The sequence below is a fragment of the Lonchura striata genome, chromosome Z (assembly GCF_046129695.1).
Source record: "Lonchura striata isolate bLonStr1 chromosome Z, bLonStr1.mat, whole genome shotgun sequence".
Classification (NCBI taxonomy): Eukaryota; Metazoa; Chordata; class Aves; order Passeriformes; family Estrildidae; genus Lonchura; species Lonchura striata.
The window spans coordinates 22,770,075-22,795,103 of record NC_134642.1 but is presented as its reverse complement, the minus strand read 5'-3'; the positions used below and the strand labels follow the sequence as shown (position 1 = coordinate 22,795,103).

Genomic DNA, 25,029 nt, shown 5'->3' with positions numbered 1-25,029 from the left:
CTCACATATTGAGTTAGGTATAAAAGCAGAATCTTTCCTCTTGTAGTTAAATGCAACATGATTTTTGTACTATAAGTAGTGGATCTTCTGCCCACTGGTTTGTGTTGGACAGTTAGGTAATTTTTAGGCTTATATTGGAAAGTCATCATAGTGAATTTGAAATTCTAGGTAAAATTCTCACAGCAGTAATTTACTGATTAATAAGGGGAAATTGAGAAATCAGGGTATTATGAGCAGCCAGAAATACAGCTCTGTCTGTGTTTCTGTGACTTAAACCTAGATATTTGCTGAAGATAATACAGTATTCCTAATGTACAGTGTTAAAGATCTCAAGATACCTATCAGAAGTTCTTGCCCATTAAGCCTGGAGAAATTCAGTGTCTCATGAACTTGCTAATCAAGATTCCTTTGTTTGACTTCCTAAAAGTATGTAATTTGGGCTTCTGAAGTTAGGTGCCCTGTATTATAATTAGCTGAAATACAATGCAAGGTACAGAACCTTACTTTCCTCTCCAGAGGAGTATGCCATAATTTTGTGCAGCACTACAGAGCAGCCAGTATTCACACTTTAGAGTTGCCTATTATTACTACATAAGCTCCAAAAGATAGCTTTATGAACTTCTGTATTCCTTGGTCTTTTTATTTATTTTTTTTCCTCTGGAAGATTATACTTAGGTTTTCTTGCCAGAGTGTATATGCATTGCTCACAAAGGTTTGATGAAGTTTCTGGAATATATTTCCTCTCAGTACTATAATATTTATAATATGAGCAATACACAGAGAGAGTTGGGCCTGTTCAGTCTCAGGAAGAATCAATTGATAAGGGAGCTCAGTGTCTGTGTCTGAGGGGAGGGTGTCAGTGGATGGATCCAGCATCTGCTTGGTGGTGCCGAGCAATAGCACAAGGGTCAACAAACTGATGTTCAGTTAGTTCTACCTGAACATGAGGAGGAACTTCTTTATGGTGCAGTGACAGAGCACTGGAAAAGAGAGGCTGTGGAGTCTCCCTCACTGGAAATACTCAAGACCCATCTAGATATGACCCTGTGCAATGTCCTCTGCAAATGGCTGTGCCTCAGCAGGGAGGCTGGACCAAATGACCTCCTGTGGTCACTTCCAGCCTGACCCATTCTGTAATTGTACCAAGTGCTATGGTGTCTGGCAGTAGCATATCAAATAATAAAATTGTTGCTGTGACAAAACATAAATTGCTCTGAAGTTACATACAGGATAACACATAGCTTTGCAGTCTGTGCTTTGTATGGTCTGTCTGTACTGAGCATACAGCAGTCTTTTTATTGAAAAGTAAAGCTGAAGGAATGTTTGAATGTCACTAATTCACTGAGCATTAAAAAATGCAAGTACAGTCCTGTGAATTAATTTCTGCAGGTAATAGGAGAGAGTCTGAAGGGTGAAAACTACAAAATTAGTGGTTTGAGCCCCATACCAGCCACTGTGAACAAAATCTACTCTACCCCAGCCAAAACAGATTGGGGGAAGATGGGATGAATAGGGACTAGTAAAATACGAGTTGTTGTGGCGTGGTCCGCTCCTCCGCGCGTTACCCTGAGCGGCGGCGTGCTGGGCGGCGGGAGGGAAGGGAGAGATGGTTCGGTTCGGCCGTGCCCCCTGCGAGCTCTGCTGCCCCAGCTATCGGCGCGAGGGCAGACCGAGGAGACTCGGGTGTAACGAGGGCGGTTCACTCCGTGAGCCCCAAGACCCTCGGGGCGGGCGGACACAGCTTTTATACCAGAACTCAGGAGGGGGCAGTGCGGGAACTGTAACCAACGAGGGCAGAGCTGCGGAGGGGTTTAAGGTGGAAACACAAGGTAGCTAGGGAATGTGGGCAGGGAAAGGGAGGACGGACAACCCGGACGGGGTGGGGGTCAGGGAAGAGCCCGGGAAAACCGGCAACTCGGGGGGGAAAGGGACTGGGTGGGGGGGGCAAACAGACACCGAACAAACATTAGTAAAAAGAAAAACCACACCTCAACATCTCCCCATTTCTTTTTACAAAAAGGAGAGTTCTGAGGTTTAAACAAATTAACAAAGCATAAAAATTATATAGTAACATTACAAATTACTAAAAGATAATAAATTGAAAGGCATCAGATAAAGATAAACTAATCATAATTATAACACATGGGGTAAAAATCTTCACTTTAAAGCTTAAGATAAAATGCACAAAATAGTCATAAACAAATTCTTCCAGATCAGGGGTAGAAGCAGGATTCCTGACTTGATCTGTCGCAACGCTTGTGATGTTTAGATTCTTGCAGAGCTGGAGCAGCGAGCAGCAACGTGGTTTCTCCAATTTGATTGTTTGATTGTGAAGTGGGCATAGTATTATGGGTAATAATTAAAGAGCTTGATCTTTCCTTCTATAAAATATAGCTCAATCAAATAAGTTATTTCAAAATTATGAAAAGTAGTAAGGAAAAGGAAAGCTTGCATCGAAATAAAAAGGGAGCCTTGGGGAAGGTACACTTAAGGGATGGGATAGAGGAATCAGACAATCACTTGATTAGTGATTGTCATGATTGTAAAGGGGGATTGGTAAGGGGTGGACCAGGGTGCCGCCATTTTAGGGGGAAAACAAAATGGTGGATTCCCAGTCTGAGTCTCTGGCTTCATCTTCCTCTGAAGGAGGTCCCCCCAAAAGGGGGGTGATTTCCTAAGAAGAAAGGTCGTCTGATGAGAGGTGCCTCTGGCAATCCTTTCCCCCAGAGGAGGACCCAGAAAAAGGACTGGGGGATTAATCCAACCCCGCCTCCCAACAATAGAGGCTGGCTCGCTGCAGGATGGTGCAGGGTCCTTGAGGAAGGGGTGGGGTTGGTGGGAAAACTTGGGCAGAAGAGAAGGGTCATGGCAGGAAAATGGGTTCCAAGTGGCATGGCCAGTGCCATCTTGGGAGGGGGTGCTGGGTGCACTGCATCTCGCTCGGGGAGGCACGGCCAATGCCGCCCCTAAGGGAGGATAACAGTGTCCGGCAGGGCGTTTGGGGTGGCTTGGCTGCTGCCATCCCCAAGGGAGGAGGTTTGGGGAAGTTTGTGGGGAAAAGGGGAGGTGGGGCTTCACAGAAGCCAAGGGGGAAATCTACAGGAGAGGGGCCTGACACGGCTGGAAGCTGATGAAATGTGTGGATGTGAAGGGCTTCATAAGATATTAACAACTCTCCCATAGTTGACGTGTCGCCATCTGCAATTCTGTCCCATTTGTGTCCTTTCTACCCTCCCTGCTCCCATAGCCCAGAATAGGGAGGAGAGGATAGAAAAGACAGCCTTCCGAGAAGAAGAAGAAGCCATCAAAAGTGGGTCCCCCGCAAAAGACGGAGTGGGATTAGCTCCCCCTCGGAAAAGAAAAAATCCGCCCGCCCGCCAGGGACATGCAAGAATACAGCCCAAGTCTGGGCGTGGGTGGTGGTTAAAATGCAGAAAAGAAGAGAAAAAGGGAATCCCAGCCACCTGCCAGGGATCCTCCCTGCTCCAGTCCCACTTACCCTCTGGGAGCGGGCAGTGGTGGCTCGATCATTTTCCTTGGATGATGGAAACTGAACTGGGGACATTGTCCTCTGCAGTTTGGCCCTTCCAGGGACCTGGGTATTCCCGTTAACCAAGGCTTGTCCCTGAAACCTTGGGTTTGGCCACTATCAGCCTCTGGTGGTCTCCATGCAAGTGCCATCAGCAATGAGTACTTAGATTAATTTCAGACAGAGAGTCTTTTATCAAGCCTGAATTACATTAATGGCTTGATAGTTTTGGTTCAGTCTTCTGTGTTGCATCATTTAGAAAAACTTTGACAGAAACTACTCTATTGGTAGTGATGGCAAAACACTGAAGGGAGAGCTCTGTCTTAACCCCTGCAGTGTTTAAGTTCAGCTGGGTTAACTCCAGAGGCACCATTTGGAGGTAGCTCTTCTATATGGGAATGCTTTTGGACCATCCTCCCTGGAGATACATACCTGCACTTCAGTCTATGTGGAGCTGTTCAGCTGTGTCTACTGGATTGTGCATTGGTTTACATTTGGGGAATTCTGTGTGTAACTGGCAAAAAGCACAACTGCAGAGTGTTGTGCACCTTTTTGTCTATATTGTGGGCATTTTATCACTTCTAAATAACATCTTACTTTGGATGGTGTTTTTCTGTGGCACAAATGCTAGTTTCTGATTCATTTATGTGTAGGCAATCATCCCAAGGTATGAACCTAATCCATAATCACACATAGTTTATGTATTTCTGTCAGTCTGTCTATTACAGCTGTATACATTTTACTAGTTTGCATGTAGAAATACCAGTCAGAGAAAGCTGCAGGAAAGTTTATCATATTTATTACAAAGTACTCCAGGAGACAGGGACAGAATCATTTTCCTGGTGTTGGGACATTATTAATTGTTTAGAGTTGATTTACACACTGTCTTTTTTTTTTTTTTTTTTTTTAAGGAGTTCAGTAGTGACACAAGTAGAAACAGTCATTTTTCCAAGAGGCTTTCAGACTAAAATCTAGTGAAGAATCCCATTGACCCATTTATTCATCCTGTTAAGATCCCTCTTGATGGCAACACACACAATGTGTGTATCAACTGCTTCTCCCAGTTTTGTAACATTTACAAACTGGCTGATGGTGCCACGTATCCCATTATATATGTAATTTATAAGGATATATATATATAGTAGCTTTTATCCCATTTTCCGGTCATTGGCATCACAGCTGGTGGTGGCCCTCTGACCGGACTTCGTGCCACTGATCACAACTCTTTTGAGTCTAACAGCTCAGAACATTATTTTGCCTCATGTTCCATTTACCTGGCCTGTATTTCTGTCAGTTTGTTGATGAAGTTGTTGTGGGTGACAGTATCAAACTCAAGACATGCAGTATCTACTGCTCTGTCCCTCATCCTACAGAAGAGTCTACCACCCCAGTCTTGTAGAAGGTTTTCAGTTTGGTCAAATTATCTCCTCCAGCTGACTTGACAGCCAGTGTCTGGAACTGATTTTCCAGGATTATTTACTCAACCATCTTTACAAGGACTGAGGTTGACATCTTTCTTGCCTTTCTTGAAGACAGGAATGATGTTTACTTTCTCCCCCAGACATAAGGAACCTCTCCTGGTTGTCACGACCTTTTAACGATAGAGAGAATCACCTCAAAATTACAATCCTCTTGTATTGCTTATAGGTACTCCATGGACCCCAGCATGCCATTTGTTTAAGTGTTTCCTAAGCTGTTCCTCTTCTTTGATCCAGTCTTTTCCATTGATGTCAGGGACATGGGGTTGCTGAAAGCTAGTCATATCAGTAAAGACAAAGGTTGAGACTGAGAGTCAGTGGTCACACTTCCACTCTTCAATGTAGTTTCTGTGCTCAGGGAGCATAAACAGCCAGTTCTTGCAAATCAAAGCTGTTGATCTTAAAGAAAGATAAAAGAAGTATTGGTGTGAGCCAAGAATAAAGATAAAAGTATTGGTGTGAGCCAAGAATAAAGATAAAAGGATTGGTGTGAGCCAGGACTTACAGTTTAATGCTCTGGCAGTAACATTTTAACTTACTGCATAAGTAGGAGGCCTAAATTAATACCTTTCTACATGTTATTTTAAAATAGAAATGTTGAAAATATTTACTGAATAAAAAAATTAAAACTTACCTAATTGTAATGCAAGTGGATTAAGAAGGTATGCTGAATACACCTTGTCCTTCTGGCAGTCCAGGTTACTGCATGTATGGTAAAGGGTCACTTAAAGGGGATTAATGAAAAAAGGATCCTTAATTCCTGTGAGATCAATGACCTTCTTGTTACTCGCTAAGTAATTACTCCACGAGTAATTGTTTTCCTGTAGGATAAAAGTCCAAGATAATGGGAAAAATGGTATTTACCGTTTTTTAATATCCTGAACTTTTCACCAGAAGATGGCAGCAGGCTAACGTTAGTCACAAATATTTCTAATGCTTATTGGATAAACGTGGAGATACTGTGCTAGATACTTGAAACCAAATAGCTTATCAGAGCTGACACCAAGAAACCCCGCACGACAAACTGTTGCACGTGAAGCCTTTTTGTGGGTTTCTGGCTCTGGCTGGCTGCTAGTCTCCAAGTGGTCTGAAGTCCTGGCCATTGTTCAGTGATGTCCTTTCAGCTGACAGTTTTTCAAGAGCATTTATTTATATTAAGAAAAATCGGAGCATGTAGAACTGTTGCTTTAAGAAGCTTGAATTCTTGCATATTGCATTTCAGCTCAAGAAAAGATTTCATTCTGTTTCTAGAATTAATTTTTCTGGCAATAAACTTCAGTTAAATGTGAATGCATGTTTTCTGTGACAGAAACAGCAAAAGTGAAGAAAGGACTGGACTGATACTGGATGGTGCAGAAGGAATTATTGTTTTCAGTGAAAAGCCTATTATAAATAATGATAAAATATGTGGAATTCAGCAGCTTTTGCAAATGTTTTATGCTATTTTTAATGGAAAACAAGCTAGGTTAGCCATAGAAACAAAGATGGGTTTACCCTCTAGCCATAAATGAATATTTGCCATAGTATATGTTTAATATAGCCAAATGCCAGAGTTAGATACACTTATTAATATTATATTTTCAATCAATTCAAATATTGCAGAATAAATTCACCATTGCAAACCCATCCCATCAAAGAATGTAAGCACATGCAGGTCTTTCTCTTCAGAGTAAAACAGCAAATCCAACCAGTGTAATCCATTGAACTATGGGTTGATTAAACTTACTGTCAAACTTTTGTATTTTCCTGTGTGCTGAAGGCTGAGTTACATTAACATGTTCAGTATGGGCAGACATGTAAGAAGAGATAACCAGCCTAAGGTCCGTTGCTCTTACCCAGACCCACCTGTCCACTAACAAATCACAGATTGAGTCCAAGATGCCACAGTCTAATGTTGCCTGCTGTTGCCATTTATTACTACATGCTGATTTCTAATCCACATCCAAAATAGTGATGTGCCTGCAGTTGTCTTTAATGACCTATTAGCAGCAAAACATGGTAGCAGTTCCAAAAAACCCAAGAAAAGTAAAAGATACAAATGCTTTTAAACTGTGGCTCTCAAGTGAGTCTTCATCTGTGGTAAATCTGGTATTTGTTGTGTAAATTAAATTATACCATACTCCATACCAACAGCAGGTTTGGACTGATCTGCTACTGACAATCTTAATTTATGTGATTTCTGAGCTGGAGGGAAACTGGTGGAATTTCTCACTGCTTGTATTCAAAGCACAGAGAGAGATAAGGAGTCCAGTGTTCTCCGAGTTCTTGGCTTTTGCAGAGAGAGAGGGGAGTTTTTCTTTGCTTTTTTTGCTGGTTTTCCTCATTAGGTATGGTAAGTCCTGGAATATTTTCCAGGACTTTCTGTGTCTTTTTGCTGAAACTGTTCAGCTTCTCTCTGGTCCAGAATCCCAGGACAATCACCCAGGGGACTCCTGAACTGCTCTGTGGATGCGTGCTTGAACCCCAGAGGGACTGAGAGAGACTGGGCAAGCCAAGCTGCACCCCACAGAAGGACTCCCTGAATTACAAAAGGACTTTCTGAGTTTGCTACCTCTTCAGAGCAAAAAGAGTTTTAATTGTTTAATATGATTCATTTTTTCATGCTTGTGAGTACTTTGCTTGTTAAATAAACAGTTTTTTCCAGTTTTCTCCAAGGAGATTTTTCTCCTGAACTGGTTGGGAGAGAAGCTGCTGGAATTTGCTTTCTGGAGGAGACACCTTCAGGAAGTTTTGTCCCAAATCTGTCCCAAGCCAGGACAGGCTTATTAAGAAAATTACATATGAAAACTTCAAGTTTCATTATATAAGAAGAGCCTTTCCAAGCATATTTATGAAAAAGTAATCACATCATTACAAAAATAGTCCTTTCAATATGCAAGATGTCATTCATTTGTGACATTTGATTAGTTTAGGACATGCACTTGCATTCCCATTAAAGCCCATGATGACGTTTCATATCTGATGACCAACTCTGTGTAAACCAAAAAGCAGGAATGAAGAATGTCAGATTTCAAATGTTTGTGTATGTATTTATTAAAAATATTTTCATGCACTCTACATAGCATTAAAAGGTTTCATTTAAAGGGGACAAGTACCTCTGGTTAGTAAGCTATCATGAATTCATGCACCTGCAAGTAAATGCAGTACTGTAAAGGTGATTTAACAGGCCAAAGACACAGTATATATTTTGCCAGATTTTTCTACAATCAATGCAAGCTGTCTAATTATGTAATCAAATTGATCACTAAAAGCAAAATCCAGGTTTCCCAAATGATAGTTCTTCCTAGTGTTTTGATACTCCTTTTCCGTTATCACACACTTCATCCTCCCTCCTCAAGTCCTGGAAGCCTCTCTGAGGGCTTTCCACAGTTCCCTCCAATATGTTCATATCCTTTTACTTTGCCTGTTCTCTTGTAAGGACAGACAGTGCCTTCCATGTCCTTCAGCATGGTTTCTCCTCAGCCTCCCTCTAAGCATATGTGCTCTTTTTAGTTTTTGGAGTTCCTCTTCCCTGCTCACACCCTGATTCCTTGCACATACCTGATTCCTGCAGAGACCTTTCTGATGGGAAACTTGTGGGAACTGCATTTTAATGTGAATGAACAAGGTATACCTTCTGAGATCCTATTTGTCTGTCAAAAGGGCTGGAGGAGGCCCTAAATGGACTCACAAATTATTTAAGTGCTTACATCCTGCTTCTTCAAAACAGAAAAATCCTAGAGAAAAGTCCCATTACATTTTCTAGTGTTTCCAGAAATGTCTTTGAGAATATCCATGTGGTTTGTTAATTACATTGTGTATCAACATTTCATATAAAGCATTGTGTTAGTGAGAAATATTATTCTACACTCTGGTGTTAGCCTAGGGATTTGATCACAAATGCATGTATACTGCACTAAGACAGCAGTGACTGTGTAAGACTTTCTGAATCTAAATTTCCAGAATAATTTGAATTTTTCTGCATAGGAATGACTGTATGGAAAGCAGTGGCAGAGATTAGAGAAATGAAAATGGAACAATTAAAATTCCCATCAGCAGCGTATTCCTGCAATTTCGAAAATTTTACATAGACAGAACCACAATGCTCAATGACAATGCAGGGTAAATGTGGATACAATTGCCATGCAGGATAAATGTGGATACAGGAAACAGTCCAACAGAAAATATGAATTCTTCCTAATGTATAACTTAATTTAATGTTTTTTCTCATCAGAAGGGGTTTTTATACCTTAAGAACATCTGTCCTTCTAAAGTAAAATGACTATCTTGTAACAGTTATCCAACATTTGCATTCAATTCTCAAAGCTACATGGATTCATAGAGCAGCTTGTGATCTTTCCATGATGTTTATATTGTCCGAATCACTGCACTTTTCCATAGCAGTTTTCCATGACAGTAAAGTTGGACGATTAAGCAATCATTCTTTAGGTCATTCCTTAGGCATTAATGACCACTATATATCTACAGATACCTTTCTCTTTTGCTAAACTTTTGTCCAAAATTGCAGTGAACACTGCACACATGTAAATGTTTAAAGCCTGTTCTCAACATTTACTTATTAATTTGGAGGTGACTACTGAACCATCTATTCTAACATATGGTGAATGCATGTGTTGGTGAAAGAAGTGATGTTTGGCACCCAGACTTCAGCCTTCTGATACGGCACAAACAAAAAAGTTTCTGAGTTGTGTGGGAATTACAGATGATAATCTTCCAAATGTTTCTGTTTAACATGCTTTTGTACTGTTATGGTCACAACGGCTTCAAACTTCTCTCAAGGGAGACTTTCTCTTACTGTACATCCATTACTTGCTTTAAATCTCTTCACCATCTAAAAGCAGAATGTTTTACTTTTCATATGCTCCTTTTGCTTTCATAGTCAGTATTTGTATGGGATATACTTTGATACTTCTTCCCTTTGGAAGCGTCTCATCTGTCATCTATTCTTCTGTAACTCAGTCAGATAGCTGAGCCTCCTACTGTATCGCCATAGCTTGCAAGAGAAGGTATTTACAAAAATAAAGGCTCATCTTCAGTGACTTTCTTTGCAGCCTAACTGTGGGCAACCAGTTCCTGTTATAAGAGCCTGCCCCAATTCTTCACCGCATTTTTTACATCCCTGTCTTGTTTTGCATAGCATCATCATGACATCTAAAGAAGAGATTTCTATGCTGTTTTTCAATCTGACCATTCACAGAAATTAGAGGTGGTAAAAGAAGTAGATTATGTGGTTAAGTAGATGCTGTTTTTTCCTGTGAGGGTTAATTTTAGCAAGGGACAGCTAAATTCACCTGAATTACAGTTCAACCATTTATGGGCTGCAGTTTTTTCTCTCAAGCAGTAGTACTATGGTATCCACAACATCCATGGCATCCATGACCTCTGTGGACAGTAATGATCAGTAGCAAGCCACATAGCAAATATCCTGAATTCTGGTTTTCAGCTGCAGGGTGTCCTCCCTGGTTTAAACAAGTATTTAGTGTAAGCTGATAAATTATTCATGAGTTTCATCTCAGCTTCTGTTCAGATAAATGAAGAACACCTGTATTCTTTTTACCCTCAAAGGGTCTGCTATTCCTCCACAATTCCTAGTAAGCCTCACCATCCTTATGTACTTGTTTTTTCTTATTAGCAGTGTTGATGAGACTAACTTCATACACCTCAGTCAAAAAAAAAGTGCAATTTGGAAAATCAGAAGCCAGTGAATAACAGAAAAAAAAAAATCCCAACCCCATAGCTAAGCAAACAAGCATAGTGGATACCAAAATATAGGTATAATTAAGTTTTAGAGAAAAGGAGACAATTTGACAACTGCAACATCAAAATGCTTACACAGCAATTTCATCTGTTTTCCACCGACTTTAATGTGCTGACTTGCAGCAGTCACGAAACAGTGCCTTCAATCCTGAAGAATCATGTAGCTATTTTAAAAATATTTATCACACCAGGAGTAGTAAAGTGTAGCAAACCTCTAAGTCTAGTATTGTTCCACTCCTTGTTGTTAAGAGTCTTGCTCTCTTTCTCCCTTTATTTTCCAGTAAAAAATATTTTCAGGCATGTCTGTGGGTGCAGAAGTAAAGCTTTCATACTATCATATGTTGGTGCTGAATTACCACTGATGGTCCTCTGCTGCTTGTTGTCTATAATATAGTTAGTATCACTGTAAAATCTGAGTGCATACATTATCATTTAGGGCAAATTCAACAAAATTCATTCTGAAATTATGCAGAATTATGTACAAGGGAAAGGGGGAAATACTTGAGGTGTAAAACCAGTTGTATTTCCAGATCATGCTGAAAACTTCATTGTTGAGCAAAGACCATGGCAGACTGGGGCTACTGCAGTCAGTTCTGGCCTTTTTTTCCATCCTGAGCCCTTGAGAAGTTCCCTAGAATTCATAAGGCCAGAAATATCTCCAAGGGGAAAAAATGTAGCTGTTCCCTGCCTACTCCTGTGGGGTGCTCGGAGAGGTACCTTCACTGCACACCCCTTTTCTGCTGATCTGCAGGACCCCTCATCCTCCTGGTCACTCCAAACCCTGTCCCTCCAAACCCTATGCATGCAGCCGAGTTGAAATGGGATACTAACTGAGGTATTAGTGAAGTGCCATTAATTTGCTCCTCATCAGCCATTTCTTCATTGCACCTGGGTGTGCCATATGCAGGTTCACAATGAGCTAGGTAGCATAGCTATTTTCCCCACTTAGGTCTAAGAGCAGTTTTATTATAAAAAACTGACATAAGGGCTTCCTCATCACACTCCAGAACCAAGCTAAAGACTGGCCTGATGCATCACGGACCTTAGGAGAGCAGGGGGTCTAAAGCAATGTGAAGCCAGCAAAAACTGAGCAGGAAGAATAGGCAGATCATTTTTCCTTGGAGAATGATGAATAATTCCAAAGAATGCTGAAAGACCTCAAGTGTGGCCAGAAAGTTTCAGTGCTGTTTCGGAAAGTTTTTGTCAAAAAAATCCATTCCAGAAAGGTCACATGGACTAGCAAGAGTGAGCACATTCATTATTTTTACTTCTTCCCATTTGCCTCTCCTTCAATTACATGAAAGTAAAAATTTTATAAAATTCTTAAGGAAGTGGCTTATCTTTTTTTTTTTTTTGTCCCTGAGATTTGCACTCCAAAAGTGTTTTCTTCTAATATTTTAATTGTCAGGGATTATCTGTGTTCTGTCTTGTTCTCTGTAAGGACTTCCTTTTTCAAGTCCTAACTCAAAATTCCTTTGAAACAAAAATGACTCCTGATTTATGATTTCACAGAAGGAATTTTGATGCAAGTGAGAAACTGCAAAAAGATGGTAAGCTTTATTTGCTTTATTTATTTAAGCCTTCTGGGGCCATCTTCCTTTTTTGTGCTGCTGTGGAAAACAATTCAGTATACAGAAGTGTACCCTTGAATATAGAACAGAGAGCATCTGTACAAATGTAGGCAGCCACCTGCTGACCCTAAATTGCCTACATTTGTGTGATTAATTTAACACGGACTTTATTAAGAAATTATAGAATTCCTTTCAAATGAGTAATTAATATCTAACTAAATGTCACACTGGAAGACATATATTCATTAGGAAATACTAATTTTTCCAAGAATGATGTATGAGACATAAAAACAGAGGTTTCTTCCTTTCACTCTAATTCCTGTGGGCAGGTTCCTGAAGTCCTTAATCAGTAAATCACATTCACTGTAGAGTGCTTGGCTCAAACCAGAAAGGGACATAAACTTCTATGGCTCTGGGAAGAAACCTGAGGGTGGGATCCCAAGTCTCTTTTTGACAGGATGAGCATTGCCCACCCTGTTATAGCTTGGTCCCAGTGTGTAGAAAGAAGGAAGTATCCAGTGACAGACAATACATAGTGGCATTTTAGTATGGAGATTACTCAAAAAATCAGTCTGTTCCCACTGTTCTTATTTTTGCAGATGTAATGGAGATGTCTCGCACTTCCCAGACTGAGCTGCTTTCAGAGACATCATGGAATCATAGAATGGCTTGGGTTGGAAGGCAACTTTAAGATCACTTAGTTCCAACTTAGGTCCAACTCTGGTGCTATGGGCAGGGACACCTTTCACTGGACCAGATTGCTCAAAGCTTCAACCATCGTGGCCTTGAACATTACTAGGGATGGGGTATCCACAACTTCTTTGGGAAACTTGTGCCAATGCCTCACCACCCTCACAGTAAATAATTTCTTTCTAATACCTAATTTAGAACTACTCTCAGTTTGAAGCCATTCCCCCTTGTTCTGTCACTACATGCTCTTGTAAAAAGTCTGTATTTCTTCAAGACTCCGTTCAGGTGCTGGGATGCCACAATTAGGTCACCATGAAGCCTTTTATTCTCCAGGCTCAACAATCCTGTTTCTCTCAGCCTTTCCTCACAGGAGAGCTGCTCCATCCCTCTGATCATCTTATTAACTCTCCTCTGGACATGCTCCATCAGTTCCATGTCCTTCCTGTGCTGGGACCCCAGAGCTGATGCAGCCCTGCAGGTGGGTCTCAGCAGAGCAGAGCAGAGCAGAGGGGCAGAATCCCTTCCCTGGCCCTGCTGCCCACACTGCTCTGGATGCAGCCCAGGACATGTTTGGCTTTCTGGGCTGTGAGTGCTCATTGCTGGGTCATGTCCAGCTTCTCATTCCCCAGCATCCCAAAGTCCTTCTCCTCAGGGCTGATCTGTTCATCCCCAGCCTGTGTTGGTACTGGGGGTTGCCCTGACACAGGTGCAGTGCCTTGCACTTGGTCTTGTAAAACATTATGAGGTTCCCACCGGCCCAATACTTGAGCTTATCCAGTTCCCTCTGAACAGCATCCTGTCCTTCCAATGTGTCAGCCACATCCCTCAGCTTGGTGTCACTTTCAAATTTGCCCAGAATACACTTGATCCCTTTGACTATGTCATTAAATAGCACCATTGCCTATATAGAGCCCTGAGGAACTCCACTTGACACTGTTGGATTGCTGGGCTGTTTATTTTTCTCAGCTATGTTATTCCTCAGTCTTGATGTTTAGAAGTCCTCATACTTACACTGTACCCATTACCTTCATGGAATTCACTTCTGAGGCTTTTCCCTTCTCCGTGGAGAATGATGTTCCAAGTACTCATCCACATAAGGAACTCATGAAAAGTAGGAATCTCAGCCTTTAAAATGGATCTGAGAGCTTTCCTTTCCTCAAACGGTGGCTGTTGCCTGATCTTGATATTTCCTTGACACCAACTACAGTCCTGGGAGAAGGGGTGAGTCCGGCTAGCTCGACCCCTTTCCTTGTGCTCATCACATGTAGCCGCTCCCCGCCTCACGCCGCCGGCAGGTGGAGGGCAGCTGTGCGGCCAACACGCGGGACTTTCCCAGGAGCGGCCGACTGGAGCACACTCTTATCTCAGGGTAAAATCCTCATTGACTGGATCGTGGTGAAGAAAGGAGGGACAGACTTTTGCTTGCAGTTCCCAAGTAGCTTTTATCCCTCCCCCGAGAGGGAGACAGAGCAGAGGTTACAAAGACGAACACGAAGAAGGGGGAAGAGGCAAAGAACCAAGAACAAGGGATTACAACAATTTATAAAGGGGTCTGGCTCCTGGGAGGAGACAGCCTCACAACCAATGGGCTAACTTCAGGGTGGAGCATGAGGTGGGACTAACATTAACAAACAACCAATAAGGTACAAGAGGGGAGGAAAGTATATGTAAGTAACCAGTGGAAGGCAGGGAATTATGCAAATCACAGGGAAGGTTCTGTGTGGAAGGGAAGGGTTTGCAATGAGTAACAGGGAGTAGGGGCAGGATTGCATAGATTGACATAGAAGGGACTGGAAAGAGGGGTAGGTACAAGGGTTGATGGATGGGTATATGGGAAGGGCTTAACATAAGAACAAAGCATTTAATAGGAAGGAAGTGGTATCTAAGGAGGAACCATTACAAACATTTGGAAATAAAACATAATGAAAGATTTAATAAGTAAAGCTAGAAAACTTACCCCCACATTTACTTCCTGTGTCATCAGAAGCACAATATTGAGTAATATCACTCTTGCCTTTGCTGAATTGAAGTAGAGACTTAAGAGAAGACCATGACTATTGATGTCCTACCAGCTATCACCGCCCATTTCTACTCAGAGAATCCTTTACATTGGAAAAACCCTAAGAGCATCAAGTCTAGCCATTAACTTACCAAGTCTACCAGTATTCCTGTTCCTAAGTGCCACATCTACATGCGTTTTAAATACCTCCAGAAGTGAGGATTCAACCATGTCCCAGCTATGTTCCATGGGCAGCATATTCCAATCTTCCACAACCTTTTCTGTAGAGGGATTCTTAATATCCATTCTAAACCTCCACTGGTGCAACTTGAGGCCATTTCTTGTAATCCTATCAAGGAGAAAAGACTCATCCCCAGCTGGCTACACCCTCTTTCAGGCAGTTGTAGAGAGTGATAGGGTAACCCCTGAGCCTCCTCTTCTGCAGCCTAAACAGCCCCAGCTCCCTGAATCCCTTCTCATAGGACTTATGCTTCAGACTTTTCACCAGCTCCATTGTCCTTCTCTGGACACGCTCCAGCAATTCAGTGTCTTTCCTGTAGTGAGTGCCAGGCCCTAAAGTGAATACAGTGCAGCCTCACCGGTGATGAGCACAGGGGGATGATCCCTTCCCTCGTCCTGCTGACCACACTATTGCTGGTGCAAACCAGGATACCACTGGCCTTCTTGGCCTCCTGGGCACATGCTCCTCATGTTCAGCCAGTGCTGACCAGCATCCTTGAGTTCTTTGCCTCAGGCACCTTTCCAGACACTGCCCCCAGCCTGCAGCACTGTCTGGGGGCTGTTGTAACATACCAGATCCCCAGAGGACAGTCCTGCACTGCCTGCTCTGATGGAGTCCATATTCAGGGTCCTCATGGGCTGAATTATGACAAAATAATGCCATGTGATTAAAGTTTTATTTATGATAGGAATTATCTAAATCTTACGGTAAGTTGAAAGGTCTGTGGCAGCAATGATTTAAACTTTTCTGGACAGCCACAGATGAAACATTTCTGAACAAAATGTGACAATGGTGATTTTTGAACAGCCTGCAGCAGTGATTCAAACTTTTAAGCAGAGGAAGAAAGGAAGAAGGAGAGTTAGGAAAATATAAGTTGAAGAAACAGATCTATGTCACCACCTGGGGCTCCAGTACTGCCTCTGGTCTCTTTCCTCTGGATGGCAGTTGCATGGATGATGGATACATTTGCTCTCACCTCCCTCTGCTGTGCCATTTATAGACTAGTCCTTGCATGCACATTTTGTCATTCTCTAACTTTTTTGAAGGATTTGGATGATCTCATGGTTTCAAATTTGTTTTTAAAAATATTTACCCAAGATAAGGAAGCTGGTCCCAGAGAAGCACTATGCTGTTTCTGCAAGACCCTTTTTTCTAAGCACATCTTATGTAGTTGGCATGGTAGCATTCCTTTTCTCTTCTGTCAAATGTTTTAGACATTAGCTCTTTCAGATTTGGATTAAATCTTTAATGTTTTCAGTCTCTCACAATTGAAGGGCAGGACCTGGCATTTGGCCTTGTTGAACTTCATGCCATTGGCTTAGCCTATAGATCCTGCCTGTCCAGATCCCTCTGTAAAGCCTTCTGACCCTCTGGCAGATCAACACTCCTGCCCAGCTTGATGTCACCTGCAAACTGAGTAAGGGTGTTCACATCATTGATAAAGATACCAAAGAGGGCTGATTCCAATACTAAGTCCTGGGGAGCATGACTGGTGACTGGACCCCATCTGGATCTAACTTAATTCACCAACACTCTTGGGACCCAGCCATTCAAACATTTTTTTACCCAGTAAAGAGAGCAACTGTCCAAGCCAGGAGTATCCAGTTTCTCAGGAGAAGGCTTTAGGAGATTGGCATCAAAGGTGTTACAAAAATCTGGGTAGACATATCCACAGGCTTTCCTTCATTAACTAATCAGATAGAAAACAATCAGGTTGATCAAGCAGGACCTGGAACCTGTGTTTCACAAACCAGGCTGACTGGGCTTTATCCTCTGGTTGGCTCGCACTTGCCTTATGACACTCCAGATGATCTGCTTCATGACTCCCCTGACACTGAGGTCAGGCTAACAGGCCTGTAGCACCCCATGTCCTCCTTCCAGCCTTTCTTATAGATGGGAGTAATACTTGCTAATCTCCAGTCTTTTGCGGCCTCCTTGGTTAGCCAGGGTGGCTTGTAAATGATGGAGAGTGATGACTTCTTTCAGCTCTCGCAGTATTCATTCTGATGCAGAACTCTACTAACTTCATCCCCTTCTCATACCTACTGCCAGAAAGCACTCCAGGCCTCTGGTAAAGTATTGCCTGCCTGTGATCTGTTTCTTGGTTCTGGTACCTATTGACTATTTCAAACATGGAACTGGGCAGTGACTAGCTTGGAAAAGACCCTCTCCATTACTGGGTTCTCCCTGCTGCTGAGGATGCTGGATATCTGATGTGTTCCAGCTTGTCTTTTCTTGGCCCTTCTTAAAAACTACATTTGCTTTAGATTGTTGAAAACAGTATGCCAATGGCTGGAACATGTGTGCCATCTACATAAGGACCCCTTGAGGTTGTTGGTTAGTTTTTACTTCTGAATTTCTGTTTTTACCACTATATCTAGTATTTTGCAATGTGAATTCTCTCTTCTACTTTACACAGACTTTTGAGAGCCTTGTATATTTTGCTAAAATGTATCACTAATACAGTGTATTCAGAGGCTCAGGCTCTTGTCCATTCAGCATCCCTCCAGAAGCAAAGTGGGATACTGGCTGCTTCTCCTGGCTGACTGCCAATGGTCTAAACAGATCTGCACACCAGTGGAGAAGTACTTCTGATGTAAGAAAGTGAATTTGCTTGTGCCTAGCAGAAATCTCTCTGACCTGTACCAAATGATTTGGGCAGTGAAATAGGTTGAGGATGTTGAAAGTTGGATGGTCAAGTTTTCTTCTTAATCTTGTGGTTCTGCAAGGTTGTCCTATTAAATAACACTACCCCAGTATCTTAAGTAAGTTAAGTAACACTACCCCAGTATCTTAAGTAGCTCTTTTAAAGCAATATCTGAGAAAAAGCTGACTATTTGGCCATGCTGATGTTTCTTTGCCTGACTGGTGTTTTACTGTAAAATTGCTCTGATGTTACCTCCCCAGCCTGGGCTGAACTGGTGTCCAGCATATTGTCTGGGAAGGCTGCTGTTGCCTCTATCCTTTGTTTCCTATACACACTATACTTATTATATATAATTATATTACAATTATATATAATAATAATAAAAACAATAATAATAACAACAATAATAATAATAATAATTATTATTATTTTATTATAATTTATATAATTATAAGCCTGCTATAATTATTGCCCTTTAAAAGGAGTTATGTCTTCTGATGTAATTCCACTGTAGAACAGAGATGCTCTGTGTAAAGCCATTGCCCTTGCTGGGTGGAAAGAAGGGGAAACCCAGCCTGGCTGGGGTTATCAGGAGTTGCCTCTGCTCCTTTTGCAGTGTCTATGTTTTAAAATGCAAAGACTTGTGTATTTCACTAACTGCTTGTATCATATCCAAACTTTCTTAGCCAGTGGAGGTAAGAGAAAGAATTCATTTCTTTGTGTGTCCAGAAAAAGAAGCATATTATTTTCTGCAACAAAAAAGAAATAATGAAATTATTCTTCACAGGTTACATAGCTCATGAAGTGTTGCCACAGAAACCTAAATCATCTGAAAGCTTGTCAAGAGACATGAGAATATGGATTTGACCTCCATTTACTTACCTCCTCCTACACTATGTCTCAAGGATCTTCATGCCTCTCCTGGGAAGAGGAGACATAGCACCAGGACCGAGATGGATACAAGAACCACTTGCAAAGGTAAGCTGCCCTTGAAGCTTTGTTCAGGTCTTCACAGGTATCCTCATTTTTTAAGAAGACAGATCAATGCAGTTTTTATTCCTTCTCTGTATGTATGCTAACATGCTGTGCAGGAGTCATATAGACAGAAGTAGGTAATTGGTAATACAGCACTGCATTAATGGTAGCATTGAGATCTCTTTGAATTTACCTCATTTTCATATCTAACAGGCCTACAGGAATCCTAGGTAGAAGCAAGGCCATGGGAATTCCTGTATGTTGATCCAACAACAGCACCTTTAGGATGTACTGAACATATTTCTGGTATATTGCATAGCTGATATATATATTTACTGGATGAGACACATCTAAAATATACAGAATTTCCTAGGTCTGAGCAGTTCAAGAAGCATGAGACCCTTTCTGTGTTTGCTGCAGCGTTAGTCCAGGAATGTACAAGTGATGTATACAAGAAATATAGACACAATGCTCTCCAGCTCTACTACTGGTAAAACAGGTGAGCTGTGAATCTGACTATGCCCTTGTTTCTCAATTGCACTAACTTGGTGGTTTGTCTTTGTGGGAGCTTTTCCCCCTCCTCCCTCAACATCACAAATTCTCTTCCCCATGCACTGGGAGAAAATTTTCAGTTACACAGTTATAAGAACCCCTAATAGTTTTGGTAGTAAGTCATAAGTAGAAAGTCAGATGATTTTACCTTCTCTCTGCTCACCTTTCATCTAGCTAACATGGATAGACAGATAAGTATTTTAGTGTATTTCTCTACTTCATTTTGTATGCTGTGCAAATATAATAGCTTATGACTGCTGCTTATTATTGCAGATTTGTCCCAATGTAAACAGACATTTTTTTTCTTGGAAGTAAAAATGATGAAAGAAGTTGGGGAATAACAGGCATGTGAATACATAATTAAAATTACCTGGCTTAAATGACTGAAAGTTTTACTTTATTCTAACTGCTGCTTGTTTGCAGCTGCATGTTTGCAACAGCATAAACTGCAATTTGTACATCAAACACATAGGAAATGTCCCTTTAGAATGACTTGAGTTGTGAAGAATATGACCCACAGGTGCAAAGTATCCATATCTACACACTTTTGAAGACTTTATTCTGCATAGGCAATGTCACCAGATGATATTCATTGGAATATCTTCAGTGAAACCAATAAAAAAGTCTCCTATGTGCAAGGTGCGGATCTGTCCTTCTGTGTTTAGATATCCTTAACTTCTCCATATCTGAAACATATGTATCTTTTGGTCTTTTTTCAGTGTTTAAATCAGCACATGAAGTGTAACTCCAGAGCTCAAATAAAAGGTATCACAGCCACACTTGGTTATAATTTACAATATTTTTCCAAACACTGTAAATGGAAATCTTTGTCCAAGCCTCCTCAAAGATCAAGTTGCATACTGAATAAATTCTCTTATAGGTCCAGATTCAACAAAAACTGCAAGTTTTCATTGTGCTGTTCTCTAAGCATCGCTAAGTTTTAGTGATCCCTACTGTCATGGTTTAACCCCAGGCAGCAGCCAAGCCCCATGAAACTGCTCGCTCACTCCCCTACCAGCAGGATCAGAGAGAGAATCAGAAGGGTAAAAGCTGGAAAACGCATGGGTTGAGATAAAGGCAGGTTAATAGGGAGACCAAATCAGTGCACACAAGCAAAGCAAACCAAGGAGTTAATGCACTGCTTCCCATGGGCAGGCAGGTGTTCAGCCATCACCAGGAGAGTGGGGCTCCATCATAGGTGACAGCGACTTAGGAAGACAAACGCCATCACTCCAAATGCCTGTCTAGAGTCTCCTTCTCCCTGCTTTATGCACTGAGCACATGATGGTGGTCTGGAATGTCCCTTTGGTCAGTTTGGGTCACTTCTCCTGGCTGTGTCTCCTCCCAACCTCCCAGGCACCCCCAGCTTCCTTACCAGAATGGAGTACAAAAAATAAACAGTGTAGAAAATGAAGAAAAGACTTTGGCTGTGTGAAAGCCCTGTTCAGCAATAACAGAAACATATCTGTATTATCAACCCTTGTGTTCAGCACTAATCTAATACACAGGACTATACCAGCCACTGTGAAGAAAGTTAACTCCACCTCAGCCAGGAGCAGCACACCTACCCAAGTGTTTGGAACATTGTATTCAATTAATTATCATAACTAAAATATTGGAACAGCATCTAAAATAGTGCTGTGTCCTGTTCTTTCCCACTGAACACATCATATACCAAATGACACTGTAGGGTTAAGTTGTTGCTATTACTTATCACAGTTCGTGTCAGATGACTTTGCAACTTAAAGTTTCAAAGTTCTCATCTCCTCCAGGCTACACACATAGCTGTTTCTGCCTATCTTCAGATATGGAATCTAATTTTAATTAAGTTTTGCTTGGTTATAGAAAGATGTGCCTAGCCCTCCAAAAACATACGGTTCAGATCCTGCATTCCCTCCTGTACCCCCTAATATTTTCAAGATCTTGCTACATGGGAAAATATTAATATCTATGGTTAAGAATTAGAGTTACAATAGAACTGTAACATATTTTGAAGGAATAGTAGCACTGCTGGCTTACAGTAAGTAAAATAAATTCATTATGCCTATGAGGTCTCCAAACGTCTAGGGCTTATAAATTTAAAAGATTGAAGACAGATGGACTTGCTTATCATATTTTGAATATTTTGCAAGAGCTGTGGTTATATCCAAAATGCCCAGAGTGTTCTCCAACAAAGATGATGGGAGGACCTGAAAAGTTTTTTGGTAACTCTTGGTTGGCAGCTGAAATGTGAGATCTCTGAACAAACTTCCTCTTAGAGGTGGTCTGAATCTCATTAGCTTCTCACTTTTAAACACTTTATTAATGCATTTCCTGTAAAAACACATGTTCCTGGTTTACCCTGTTGGATTGTTTCTCCAGGAAAATTATATACCCTAGGCATGGGCACACGGTCAGCACCTCACCAGTATGGTGGTGCCTGGACATCTCCTACTTCCCAAGGGAAACAGAAGTGCCAAATTCTGATTGGATTGGAGAATCCTAATACCCTACTTGCATAATTTACTCTATAGTACTTTGACATCCAGAATTCGTTCCTGTGCAGAGTCAACTGGAAACTTATTTGCCTTCTGATTCTTAGTGTGGTTTGAAAGAAAGGAAACTTATAAAAAGAAAACACAAAACACCATTTGGGTTAGCTCCAAGACTATTTCATTTCAACTTCCTACCAGTAACCATAATGGTCTCTAGGGAAAGTTGCATGAAATTACTTGTAATGGTAAAAACTATGGTCATCTGGCCTCAGCACTGGTAAGAGAGTTAGGCAGCTTTGCAATAGATTCCTAGTGTGATAGCACAAATCTTTTCAGATTACAGAGCCTCAATTATTTCCTGATATTCTGTCAAGAAAGGAACATATGAATGTCCCTAAAATATCACCTAAAATGTTTTCTTAGTCATAACTTTGGATAGCAAGATTTCTGGTATATGGGCTATTTCTGCAATACTATTCAGTGTTTCACATTAGTGCAAACTTATTCTGCAAATTTCAGCACGGTTTTTCTAATAAGGAAGAATTAAAAAAATTCTTGCAACAGAGTTGCAAGTTCTTTCTCAGTTTCTGTTTGTTCTGACAGCCGGAGCACCATGGAGAGCAGAGCCAAGTGCTGAGGAGATGCTACACAGCACAGCTTGCTAACATCAAGATGAGCTGCAAGCCTCTGAACTTGGCAAACAATAGGCAGCATCCCAGATGTGCAGCTGAGGAATCAGGTCAGCCATCAGGCCAAGTGAGTGAGAGGGTAGAAAGATGAAGTGTAGCACTGCAGCTCAGCCTTTACAGGGGAATGGTCACATCTGGTTCTCCTTGTCCTAGAGATGCTGTGTGAGACATCCAAAAAGCCTTCTGCAGACACAGGCATACTCGGTGCTCAGAGCCAGCCACAACCCAGGAGGAAGAAGGTGTTTGAAGCAAATTGAAGGACTTGCCTTGATGCTACATCTCCATGATTCCTAGTTTACTGAGCATGAGGATGGCACCCAGTCAGTTACCTGGAGAAAATGTCTCTGTGAAACTGAGAATACAATTGAATCTTCCCTCATAGTATTTCACCATCTCTATAGGCATGAGTGTGTACAGGCCAATTTGATTTAACTTTCTGTGCAGATGCACAGCATTTCTGGGGATAAACACAGTAGTGTATAATGCATTCTACAGCTGCTCTTTGAATAAAATTTGTGAAACACTACATCATAAACAAATATTTATTGAAGTAGAAAATGTAATGATCATAATATTGATATGTGGCTGAACTTGTCAAAGAATTTCAGTTGAGATTTCAATATGATTCTTCTTTCATTTCAGATGACTGCGTGCTGCAGAATGAACCAAGACAGAGCACCTCAGACCAAACAATAGGTTTGCCCCATCAAAAGAGAAATTTTACCACAGAACCACAGTCCAGAACAACTTCTACAGGGGGTCTAGCTGCCACTCAAAGTTGTAAACCTCTGAATCTGAGCCAGAAAAGCAAGGCTCCCTTTGAGTGCATAACCAATTGCAGATTGAATTGTGGATGGTCAGAGTCCAATAAGATGATGTTTAACAAGTGCCCAGTCCTGCATTTTGGCCACAATAACCCCCTGCAGTGCTACAGGCTGGGGATGGTGTGGCTGGACAGTGCCCTGGCAGAAAGGGACCTGGGGGTGCTGGTTGACATCCAACTGGACATGAGCCAGCAGTGTGGCCTGGTGGCCAAGAAGGCCAATGGCATCCTGGCCTGTGTCAGGAATGGTGTGGCGAGCAGGAGCAGGGAGATGGTTCTTCCCCTGTACTTGGGATTGGTGAGGCTGCACCTTGAGTGCTGTGTCCAGATCTGACCCCTCAGTTTGGGAAGGGCATTGAGATACTTGAGTGCATCCAGAGGAGAAGGGTGGTGAGGGGCTTGGAATACAAACCCTGTGAGGAATGACTGAGAGAGCTGGAGGAAAGGAGACTCAGAGGTGACCGTATCTTACTCTGTAACCTCCTGAAAGGTGGCTGTAGTTGGGTGGGGGTTGGTCTCTTTCACCAGGCAGCAACTGACAGAACAAGAGGTCACAGTCTCAAGCTGCGCCAATGGAAATACAGGTTGGATATTAGGAAAATTTTTATTATGGAAAGAGTGATAAAGTACTGGAATGGTCTGCCCAGGGAGGTAGCGGAGTCACCACACATCCCTGGATGTGTTTAAAAAAGGTTGGATGTGGCACCTGGTGCCATGGTTTAGTTGAGGTGTTAGGACATGGGTTGGACTCGATGATCTCTAAGGTCTCTTCCAACCTCATCATTCAGTGATTCTGTGATTCTGTGATGTGCCACCTCCTCTGGTGAAACACGATGTACATAAAATTCAGAAATGCAAGGTCAATTATGTTTCAGTTGATGGCCTCACTACACACAAATTTCCTTACCTGGGGTGGGCTGGTTAGCCAACCAAACTTCCAAAACTATACCAGACAAAGCCAGCCCCTGTCTTCCTTTCTCCTCTACAACTGAATTTCAGGAAAAACACAAAGCTTGACTACAGTCTCTTGTATTCATCAGAAAACCTGATGTATATCTTTCTCATCTGGATAAAATGGACCTTCACACCACTACTTGGACACATTGGAAACACCCAAATGAAAAGCCAGCCAAGTTGTGTCAATCTTTGGCCCAGCTTAATAAAATTACTGAGCCATTTAATAGCTCTTCTATAGTGAAGGAAGACTATAAGACTTGGCTATGAAATAGACTAAAACCTATCACTCATGCTCCAAACTTTCCCAGCAAAACCAATAGATTTCTTGGCTGTGTTTTGGACCCATCATGGGCCTCATTCTCTCACAGTTATGTAAACCTATAAACCTGTCTGGTCAGGCCCAAAGCATCGCACTTTCCTAGATGCTAAAACAACCTACACTCCCAGTTACACACCAAAGGGCTTTGTTAGATGCCTGGTCCTTACAAAGACCCACATCTTTGATAAAACTGATGCTGACAGCTTGATTTTGTTTCGTACCTTCTTTTAAAACAGTTGCTGGCTTCATATATAGGAGAACTTTTAAAATAAACTTAATTCCCTGGCACTGACTTTTTTTTGGTTAATTTATACAAGTGAAGAACATA

The 25,029-nt window shown here is 41.6% G+C and overlaps 1 protein-coding gene across 1 annotated transcript; it reads left to right on the top strand.

Annotated features, from left to right (window-relative positions):
- Nucleotides 1-1,606: 1,606 nt before the first annotated feature.
- SAXO1 (stabilizer of axonemal microtubules 1) lies at nt 1,607-24,932 on the top strand. The gene is given in 10 exon segments (XM_077790388.1): nt 1,607-1,829; nt 3,248-3,310; nt 18,700-18,747; nt 18,750-18,890; nt 23,245-23,268; nt 23,271-23,365; nt 23,367-23,451; nt 24,232-24,360; nt 24,363-24,678; nt 24,680-24,932. Coding segments are annotated over 10 exon segments (1,377 nt in total).
- Nucleotides 24,933-25,029: the final 97 nt, after the last annotated feature.